An 11782-nucleotide genomic window follows, 5' to 3' on the forward strand; every position below is an offset into this window, starting at 1 on the left:
CTCCACGACGATCTAATGAAAGTGAAGTAAACTGCTTTTATCGTGGCAATCTGGCCGATAACAAACATGATGAGGAGCAGGAGGTAGATTGAAAGCAGATACTGTCTCGGATATGACCGCCAGTCACAGGTGCTTGTGTTGCCTGAGGCGTGGACGCCGCTCGTGGTTTTTCCCGTGATGTTGTTGTTGCACTGATCTATCCGCATTATAAAGACGGCGGTGGGAACGGCACTGTGGAGAAGCATACTAGCCAACAAAACTATGGTGATTGCCACACCCCTGTTGGTTCGCAGACCTAAAGACTGAAGCGGGAAAACCACTGCCATGGGGAAAAATATTGCGGCAAGACAGAAATCTATTGCGCCAAACGTTGTAATGTTTGATTTTCTAAACCTGATAGCGATGACACACAATACATTAAGCACAATTAATATTCCCCCCAAAACGACCATTGTGACCAAACCTACCACTGTTACTGCATTATCATGATTACTTGAGTTCTCCACCAGTCCACTGTAATTGTTATCCATGTGTTAGTCACTCAGTAAAAATAGTCCTTGTTTAAGCTAAACTCCGATTTAAAGCACACATGGTATCTTGTGATACACGGTATCAGTCTGTGTGAGATTGTCAATATTGGTAGTACCAGAACAAGGCACATAATCCTGCTAAGCAACCGGAACTAGAACGACCGGTAAATTAGTGATGCCCACCATCATGTGGGCGCCAAAATAACCTCCAATGAAAGTCAAAAGCTCCTCCAATCAAGAGTCAAAAGCACCTCCAAAGTAGAGTCTAAAGCACATGCAATCAAGAGCCAAAAGCACCTCCAATCTAGATTAAAGCACATCCAATCAAAGTCCAAAAGGGCTTCCAATCAAGAGTCAAAAGTACATCAATTCAGGAGTCAAAAGTAACTTAAATCCAGATTTTTTTACAATAGTCATAAAGTCACTAATGGAAAAGAGTTTGCTGCTCTGTTTGAGTTGTGATTAAACGTCTTTGTATCTGATCTGAGTTAAGTTCGAGTTTTTAAAGGATATATCACATAGAAAGTTGTTCACCACACCCCACTTGTCATAGCTGAGCTGCTCCAAGTGGAAAAAGCGGGGGCTCTGTTCTGCGCAGTTGATCAACACCTAATGGCTGCTTACGTGTAACTGACTTCCTGCGTAAACCAACAAGTTCCTTTCCAAAAGCAGCTTTTTCTACCTCGCAAATTTTAGTGTCATTTCATCAAATGTTCTTCTTCCCGTCAACTTTCCGCCCGCCAGGTGAATCCACACTGATTCCATAGCCACGTCCTGAAACTACCCCATACAATTTCCACACTATTATTTACATAGTGCTTTCAGACAAGCATAACGGGACTTGCTGCAGTGATGAATGGTCAGCACACATGTAAACTGTCCTGTCATAATCAAACTTTATCAATTAGGAACATAATGGCATTGGCTCCAGAGTAGCAGTATGTTATTATCGTTGATAAAACGCTAGGGTCACAGTTGGGTGACTAATCCGACAACAGAAATGTATTAGCTCTGCTCGGACCATCAAGTTCACGACTGCAATGTACTTCCAGGCCATTGATTATGCAGATTAGACTTTAGGCTGTTTATTTTAAAGGACCAGACAGCACCTGGCTAAAACATTTTTTCAATCAAAAGCAGCATTCTCAATACTGCACAAATGGCTGGCGTGAATCGAGGCAGCCATCTTGAGAATGTTATCCAATCAAGCACGTTGGTATCAGACTGTGCGGCCTTACATGTGACGCAGCTTTCACCCATTCACTCCATGAAGTGGCACATGATAGCACAGAACTACTGGGTAAGACATCATTTTGAGATCGTTTACCACGATTTAGTTACGAATAGCCGAGGGACCATTTCACAGTGTTGTGAGACAAGTCTGTATCATTTACGAACCACCACAGACGTAAAATTAGTTGATTTACAACGACAGTGTCATACAGTAGCGTACCGTCTCCCAAACCGCATGCATCTTCCCAGTAGAGCCTACTTAGACACTCTGTTCAGATTATACAAATACATAATTGTCGTTCGTTTAACCATTTCTAAATAACAAATATCAGAGTCAGTGAAAAATTCATTGGGGGTGCCGAAGGTTCACGGGAATGAGAAATTTTTTCTTTGAGTTTATGAGAATTAAAAAATTTAAATTTTGCTCCTTTGTCTTTCTTGTATACAAGGGATAATTTCCTTCTGTTTTCTTTTATAAAGTTATTGAAACGCCGTGTTTAAAACGAGGTGCTTTCTCTGACGTCCGCGATGACTAGGTCATCACGGCTCTCGTCTTAGAAGCCACCACAACAAAACTGAAGCATAAAATTCAACGACAGTCGAATGCCTAGATCAGCCTCAGTGGTGCTTAGATTTATTTCCATTTGTTTCAGAATTGAGCTTGAAACTAGCTGTACAACAATCCTATTGTCTACTGCTAAAGACTCATAGTTGTACGTGGGTTCAGTAGTAATAATGAAGTCAAGCCATCACCACGTAAATGTAACAAAGCTTTCACAAACTTTCGATCCACATGAAGTTGTCAAGATAATGACCACGGCAGGTAAATCGAAAGCTTGTGAAACCTTTGTTACATTTACATGGTGCTGCCTTGACTTCATTATTATAATCCTACTGAAATTTTGTAAATATTTAATTGGGGTCAAAATCACCATCACAACCCTTCCAGAGGTCACAACCTGAACCAGGAATACCCAGCCAAGCATCTGCAGCCTGCGTAACCTGTAAATGATATAGCAGGCTTCCTGTACATGTATCAACACTTCAAGCAGTGGATGAGATATCCTTTCAGTATGTCCACCTGCCACTTTTTTCTGTTATAGGCTGCTGCTTTGATTATAATGCGGAAAATAACTTCGACCTTAGAGAGCTAGAGTAAATATTTCGTCACCTTGCTATCGATAATGGAGAGGCGCTGAAGCTGTGTCAGGACGAAGTCTCACTAAACTTTTTTTCTGGGTTAAAAACAATTCTAAAAAGAATTTTAATGCCGATTTAAGATACTTTAACTGGGAGCCTTTCAGTGGACATAAACATTCGTCAGGTGCTGTCTTTCACTTGAACTTCAGCCGTCTGTAAATTTAGTCACACTATTTACCAAAATTGCCCTCAGCAAGTGGCACGTTACACCACAAATTCTACACACAGATATGTTGAAAGTACATGCTGGACAATGGGCGTGACGTTGACGCTTTACGGCACGGTTGGGGAAATCGGAGCACTTTAACCTGTAGAAAAATAAATTAATATTATCAATATTATCAAAATGTCTTGAGAATTGACTTTATGATTATCATGACCTTTTAACGCCTGTTATACGAATGTCTTCCTCGACGAAGTCTTTGTTTGTATAACCATTTAAACCGCAAGGATAGAAAGAGATTCCCTACGTAAGTTATGCGTAGCGCCCCCAGAACTGTGTCGATGACGTCAAGCACTTCCCACCGGTCTAATCTTCATCTCTGTGAACTGCACATTTCCATACACCATTAGCCACGTATATCCGGCTATTCCTGAATATGCGGACCTTGGCGTACCGCCGGCGTGGACATACTCCCCGTTCAGGTTACTGTTCTGGCAGTCGTCGTACCACCAGGCACCGTGATCACGGGCGGTGCAGATGACCCCTACATTGCCGTCGTTGTCGCTGTCAGGGGTGCTGAATTGGTAGCCGTCATGGTAGGTCATTGCATCGCCTGGAGCGTTAATATAAGATACACTTAGTATAAAACACATGGTGGAAAGTCAAACCACTGTCTCGAGTGATATCACCATTATTTAAGTCAGAGCTATCATATTAGACAAGGGGCATGGAGAGTAATCTGTTTTATTACAACAACCCAAACTCAACGTAATAAGATCTGAATCACTCAAATCAAACCATATTCTCTTGACATCACATAACTACATTTGTTTCATTTATTTCATCTATTAAGATTATATTATACCATGACTTGAAAACAAGTTCAAACATGACGGTGTCAGAAAAGGAGACATTTAAAAGAGTGCAACACATAGTTTTAATCAGAACTGTCACTCTCCGTCAAAGCATACTGGGCTCCGCTCATTATCTAGCATGTCCCTTAATTATATCTGAATAATTATGACGTCACACTAGATAAAACGCTTTCTAGCTGCATTTCTTTCCACTTATTTTATTTTTCAGAATATCAAGGAATAGGGTTTATAGTGTTACGAAGTCCAGCTCATGCTGGCTTTCTCATACGTGGGAAGGTCTGCTGATGATTATAGGTTTCCTTCGGGCTCTGGCCGGTTTCCTCCCAACATCATGGACACCCTCGTATAGATGATATATTCTTGTGTGCGGCGTAAAACACCAATCATATTAATAAATAAATAAATCATGGTGTTACGTGTCACCCACGAAGACAATTTTTGTACACAGTATGAGTAATATTACAGATGGCTGAATATAAGAGACAAGCTGAAAGAAACAGGCTCTATGATACCATGTACGGAATTGTGTGATTATCCTACCTGCTGTGCCTGAATAGGCTCCCACCATCAGCCGAAACTTGTCTTTCTCCCCCGATATACGAAATCTGCTGTACGCAGCTTTTCCACTCTCCCCCTTAAAGGCTTCAAGGTTGATTAGCAATTTGTAATGACGCTGCGATGTCAAGAGATGCATTTTCTCCAGTCCTAAGAAGAGAAAGTCAATAAAGAAATATTTTTGAATTCATTATTTGTTTTCCGCCCTTTTCCTGTCGATAAAAACGATTAAAAACGCAGGTTTCCAAGATGCTCATTATGCTAAACAGTATGGATTTCTTTTCATTAAAACTTGATTAACCTTGGGTAATTCCGAAAGCAAGCATATGCTGATATTGGTATGAAAGACAGGCCTTTCATCAAGGTATACCCGGCAAGTTTGTATCACCTTGTCCGATTTTATTTATGTTGTTATAAACAATAAAGAGAACCTGGTGCAGATAAACCTGGAAATATGGTATTTTAAAACCACTCATACTGATTCATATCAGCAAGAAATTGCTGTTCTCTTTTATCGGTCTTTTTTTTTAAAATTCTACCGCGTTGAAAATATGAATACCATTTCCTGAAGGCTCAGCTTTGCCTCAGTAAAATTGAAATATTTTCAACAAAAATTGTTTTAAAATTCCGACAAAAACGGCTTTATATTTTCGACAAAATTGATTTTAGATTAGCAGCAAAATCGGCTTTAGATTTTCAACAAAACCGGTTTAAGTTCCCCCTCCCACCCCAAAAAAATCTGTTTTAGATTTTGCGGCAGGCAAAATTCACATTGACCCTGAAGTTACGTTTTCCAGGGGAATATAGAGGATTGTTGGAGAAAATAAATTTGGGGTGGGAGAGGTGAGAGGTGTTGGGGTGGGAGTTGGTATACTTGGTGGTAAATTATATTGTATACACCCAACTTAAAATGCTTAAAATACAAAGACACGCGACATACTAAAGATCGTTATCTAGTAACGATTAGAGAGATAACCGATCAGTTTCATGGATGTTCTATCTATTATTGGTGAGGTTTAAACTGGACTATGGGTCTAGCCTTTATGGTTCCGCTAGGTAATCGTACTTAAATCTGTTCAATCTTGTCCATCACCATGGTATTAGACTCTGTCTGGGTGCTTTCAAAACCTCACCAGTGGAGAGTTTATACGTATACACATATATAGAGGCTAACGAGCCTTCATTACACAACAACCTGCATAGAAAACTCACCCTTCATTACACAACCTGCATAGAAAACTCACCCTTCATTACATAACCTGCTTATAAAATTCAGCTTTCATTACAAATCTTCATATAAAACTGAGCCTTCATGACACAACCTGCATATAAAACTCAGCTTTCATTACACAACCTGCAGCATATAAAACTCAACCTTCATTACACAACCTGCAGCATATAAAACTCAGCCTTCATGACACAACCTGCATATAAAACTCAGCTTTCATTACACAACCTGCAGCATATAAAACTCAACCTTCATTACACAACCTGCAGCATATAAAACTCAACCTTCATTACAGAACCTGCATATAAAACTCAGCCTTCATTACACAACCTGCATATAAAACTCAGCCTTCAATATGCTACAAAGCCTATATCTCATCCAACAAACCCTGCCTCTGTTATAGGTCTTTTCCAGAGTCCCTCCATGGCTTCTTCCACAATCTAGATTAACGTTTGATCCTTGTAAACAGAATAATTAAAACACAAATCCTCCTATAATTAAGTAAAGTTTTGATGAAAATAAAGCCAACTGTCAATTATAAATATATATACACTGAGGGGACAAAGGACGCTGATGCGTCAGCATCCTCAAATTCAGTCTTTTCTGCCGACATGAGCGAGGCCAGAACTTTTATCCTGCCCTTATCAAATGTTTCTTCAGTGCATGCCTTGATAGCTGTGATATGTAGTCAAGCGCTTTTGTCCTTTTTTGACAATAAAGAACAATAAATTTAAGAATCCATTAATTCTTGAAACATCATCCGTTCGCAGGAAACTAATTAAAAGCAGCAAAAACCTACAGGTAACGAGTGCCTCCTAAGTTATCCATCTTGTTGCAAACACCAGGCATGACACCTCATCAATGCATTAAGGGATTGGTGACACCGGTACAACCAGGCCCCGAGATCTTAGACTGAAGTCAAATTTTCAAACCCCTTTCAAATTGTTATTTCTTATGTAACAAGGTCAAAATATTTCTTAGCAACGTAATCTCTGGATAAGGTAATATATAACAAATTCGAGCTAATATAACAGAAAAAAACATACCTAATTTAATGGTTAAAGTTTTTTACTAAGTCTTAGATTGCTTCGTGAATCCGGGCCCTCTCCATAGTTGCCCAGTAAAAGCTGATAGCCTAGCGACCCATCACACAATGTTAGTAGTCTTAGCGTCGAAACAGACATTTGTATAGCAGTCGTCAACTAATATGGAAGTTCAAGGTCAATATTATGGCAAGGTCACTTCCCTCAACGACGTGTAACACGAACCACCAAAGAATATAATGTACTAAATTATGTAATTAGGACGGAATCATACAAAGATGAGCAGACAAAAGTTTTCAATGATGTTGGAAAGACGCAAGAAATGTTGTTGGCGAATGGGTGAAAGCAGTATTGAAATCGTGTGCCATGCGAATATAATATGTCAAAAACATAATATGCATTTGATATGCTCTTTGATTGCAATTGTTCATATACTCAAAGTGGAGATTTAATTCAACACGATGAATTCCAATCCCCTAGCCCGGAGGTAAGCTGAATTAAGACATCATCAGACAACACCAATCAAATATGTCATTTTGCTAGATTTAACAAAGCTTCTCGTTAAATTACTTCTTTGATGTGGTAAATAATCAACTATGAAACGACGTTTCTCAGGAAACAGCATTACCAACAGAGTAAGAAGGATTAAATACCACTAAAAACGTTCAGCAAAGATAGTAATACCAGGGCAGCGACGACAGTGTGATAGCTGGCAAATGGGCATATCTAACCAGTGGAATACAGCCTCTTCACAACCCGGTTAGGCTTTGATTATTACTGTTCATACGAATGCTTAAACAGTAGCAAATTCCACGCCCCTAGCACCATCACATAAGCAAAATTATTGGTAAAACCAATGCGGTGATGTTAACTGTAACTTATTAGACGTCACTGGTGTACAGTTACTCAAAATGCTGTGTTTGCCGTCACATTTAGGATACAATAATTACTCAAAATGCTGTGTTCCTGTCACATTTAGGATACAATAATTACTCAAAATGCTGTGTTCCTGTCACATTTAGGATACAGTAATTACTCAAAATACTGTGTTGCTGTCACATTTAGGATACAATAATTACTCAAAATACTGTGTTGCTGTCACATTTAGGATACAATAATTACTCAAAATACTGTGTTGCTGTCACATTTAGGATACAATAATTACTCAAAATACTGTGTTGCTGTCACATTTAGGATACAATAATTACTCAAAATACTGTGTTGCTGTCACATTTAGGATACAATAATTACTCAAAATACTGTGTTGCTGTCACATTTAGGATACAATAATTACTCAAAATACTGTGTTGCTGTCACATTTAGGATACAATAATTACTCAAACTGCTGTGTTGCTGTCACATTTAGGATACAATAATTACTCAACATGCTGTGTTGCCGTCACATTTAGCATACAATAATTACTCAAAATACTGTGTTGCTGTCACATTTAGGATACAATAATTACTCAAACTGCTGTGTTGCTGTCACATTTAGGATACAATAATTACTCAACATGCTGTGTTGCCGTCATATTTAGGATACAGTAATTACTCAAAATACTGTGTTGCTGTCACATTTAGGATACAGTACCATTAAAATGACACAGATTTTCACAGAATATCTATTGGAATGTAACTTTTACCCACCCAACCAGAATTCTCCATACAGATTGCCGAAACCGTTTTTATAACTTTGCCAATTCCTGTAAAAGTCCACAGTACCATCTTGTCGTCGTTGAAACACCTAAGGACATCAAAAAAATAACGTTTCGATGCAAATAAAGCTTAGGATTCTATCAGATTATCGTTAAAGCCTAATGGGCTGCTCTCAGGAGGGTTTTCAGCGTGAAAGAAACCGAACCGAAATATTTCAAAGAAATACCTATTTGCAAGCTACATATAATGGTAGCTTGCAAATAATAATGATATCACAGAATTGGCTTTCGGTCAAGATGAAACATTTGATCACGGCTTTTAACTATGAGCTTGTTTTAAAATAAATGGGTTTGGAGAGTTAGAAAGCACAATCAAAATGGCTGAATCGGGATTCGTAGGCCTATATGTAACATCATTAGACAAGGCCCTGAAGTGTCCTGTGGAAACGTAGCCACCTACGCTTCTTCTTTTTCACAAGAATATCGGATAAAATATGGAAGCCAAGAATATTCACGGAAATATAAATTTCTAGATAAAATCACTCTAAAAACTCACCAGCCACCCACCGCCGTCTGTCGTCATGTCACAGTACACAAGGAACCCGTTTCCGACTCCGAACGGAAACACTCGGTACACGCCGCTCTTGGCCTTGTCACAGTCCTGAATGGCTTTACAGTCAGAGGGATATAAACAGTCACTAAAGATGCCGCCGTCTACAACAAGTAATCCAACAATACATTATGTCAGAAAACATATTTTTCATAATCGTTTCCATGCTAAATGATCGGCTGACATTAGGCAGAAACTTCCCTCTAATGGATGGCTCCACTTGTCTTTCAAGAGTACAGTTTACATGTCTGTACAATTGGCGAAGGTCGGTGGATGACTCCACCTATGACACTGACCGCAATTCTGTAAGTTAAAAAAGTCTTGTGTATGACGTTAAACAACAATCAAATGCATATATAAATAAACAGATAAATAAATCATAAAACCGCAATCACAAGGGTGAGATTTGTCGCATCGACCAGGACAAACGTGATTTCAAAGCAACAAATATGACAATGTGGTGTAGAGAATTCCACACATCTCATCCTGTGAACTTGGCTTATGTAACAGAGCTTGTCCTATTTTCTTATGGACTCGTCTAATTCGACAATCGACACGACACATCCCATCCTGTGAACACATCGTATGTAACAGAGCGACAATCGGTACCACTCATCCCATCCTGTGAACACATCGTATGTAACAGAGCGACAATCGGTACCACTCATCCCATCCTGTGAACGCGCCGTATGTAAGACAGCGACAATTGATACCACACACCCCATCCTGTGAGGGTGCCGTTTGTAACAGAGCGAAAACTGATGCAACACATTCCATCATGTCAGCTTGCCAGACGCAACAGAGCGAAAATCTGTTTCACACATCCCATCCTGTGAAGGCGGCGTATGTAATAGAGCGACAATCTATAGGACACATCCCATCCTGTGAACGCTGCGTATGTAATAGAGCGACAAACGATACCACACACCCTATCCTGTGAATGCGCCATCTGGAACAGGGCGACAATCTCAAATCCCATCCTGTGAACGCGCCGTATGTAATAGATCGACAATCATACATCAAGATGGGATGTCATCTTATATCCAGCAGGATGGGATGTGTCGTATCGATTGTCGCTCTATTACATCCGGCACGCTGACATCCTGTGTGCGTCCGGTATGTGATAGAGCGACAATCGATACCTTACATCCCATCCTGTGAGCGCGCCATATGTAATAGAGCTTGTCCTATTTGTGCAGTGAACTCGACCGCCAGTAACATCAGTTATTTAGACTGGCTGCGGTTATAGGACAGTCGCATACTGATAATAATGCTTTCAAATATAGGTTTACTTGTGTTAATAAACATATCCGTTTAGACCTGATTCAGCCTGATTGTGCTTTATGGCTAACTTTAGGCTTGTGCTATTAAAGAGTTTCTGAATACTTTGTTTCCCTTTCCACTGAATGCTGGTTGTACAGCTGCCATTATTAACATAGCGTGTCTGTTGTTCTGTGTCTATCTTAATTATTGCTTATAATTGTCAGTTTGTTGTATGTATGTGTGTTTCATGTAAACGGAAAGCATTTTTTGGATGTACACTTTTGACATGTAAAAGCCTTCGTATGTACATGGTTTAAAGCAATTGTACAGCACTTGTCACTTTTCAAACCAGAACTCTTCCTGTGTCCTTTATTTCAATTTTAAGACGGATACTTGATGTTAGTTGTTCCCATAGACACGATACTCACTGATACACCTGTGATTCAGACCACGTGGATATTTTAAGGTTATGTAAAATTGTGGTCAAGGACGTAGTATTTATTTATTTATTTATTTGATTGGTGTTTTACGCCGTACTCAAGAATATTTCACTCATGCGACGACGGCCAGCATTATGATGGGGTTGAGGGTGGGGGGAGACCGGGTAGAGCCCGGGGGAAACCCACCACCATCCGCAAGTTGCTGCCTGACCTTCCCACGTACGGCAAAGACGTAGTAAATGCTCAGTGGCATGTCCAGGGCTTAAAATATACATCCTTTCTCCGTTAGCACAGACAGTATTCACTAGCTGTTAACAGTTGTTCATGTACATCTAACAGCTGTCATCTTCTTCCCTTGAAACCCAGACCTACAGAGCCAACAAAGTATACACGGGTTTATGTACGTCATCTTCATCAAGCTGTATATTTCATCTGCAGTTTCGTCTACAGCCAAACACAACACACTACGACACTCTCACCGAAGTGAAAGAAACCTAAACACGTTAGTACAAAACTGACCTGTCACGTTAAATGTCTTCTCCAAAGGTTTGACATCATACCGATCTAAATACCCCATGTAAGACTCATGAATACATGACATTTGGTGACACACCAGCATGGCTACCAGTACCACACATCCAAAGGATGACATCCTCATTTCTCTTGTTACAAGCTAAAATGTTAAACTACGAGCAGAATAACTAGGATTAAAGTGCCTTTCTGCCAGCGGAACAGCACTTCAGCAGCAGCTGCGCCGAATGCCACTGAGTTTTTTTTTCGGGTGAAGACCTCTGTCTTTTTGTCGGCCATTGTGTTATATATTTGTCCTACTCAATAAAATGGTAAGCAAAGCTTGCAAACCTTAAATCTCTGTGCGAGTGTGAGTGTCACAGTAAAACCATCCAAATAAATGAACATGCACTCCAAAAAATCTGTTAATTTAACCAGAAAGCTTGTTGTCTGAGTTATACTAGAATGTATTGTGTT

At 39.7% G+C, this 11782-nt stretch overlaps 1 protein-coding gene across 1 annotated transcript; it reads right to left on the minus strand.

Moving 5' to 3' along the window:
- Positions 1-2306: 2306 nt before the first annotated feature.
- Positions 2307-11474, minus strand: LOC135477676 (fibrinogen C domain-containing protein 1-like). Its single transcript, XM_064757862.1, has 5 exons — positions 11315-11474; positions 9039-9196; positions 8475-8571; positions 4542-4706; positions 2307-3739 (listed from the first exon to the last, which is right to left on the minus strand). The coding sequence occupies exons 1-5, from the start codon at positions 11451-11453 to the stop codon at positions 3474-3476; spliced, it is 825 nt and encodes a 274-aa protein (XP_064613932.1). The 5' UTR covers positions 11454-11474; the 3' UTR covers positions 2307-3473.
- Positions 11475-11782: the final 308 nt, after the last annotated feature.

This window comes from Liolophura sinensis, chromosome 11 (genome assembly GCF_032854445.1).
Source record: "Liolophura sinensis isolate JHLJ2023 chromosome 11, CUHK_Ljap_v2, whole genome shotgun sequence".
NCBI classification, from domain to species: domain Eukaryota; kingdom Metazoa; phylum Mollusca; class Polyplacophora; order Chitonida; family Chitonidae; genus Liolophura; species Liolophura sinensis.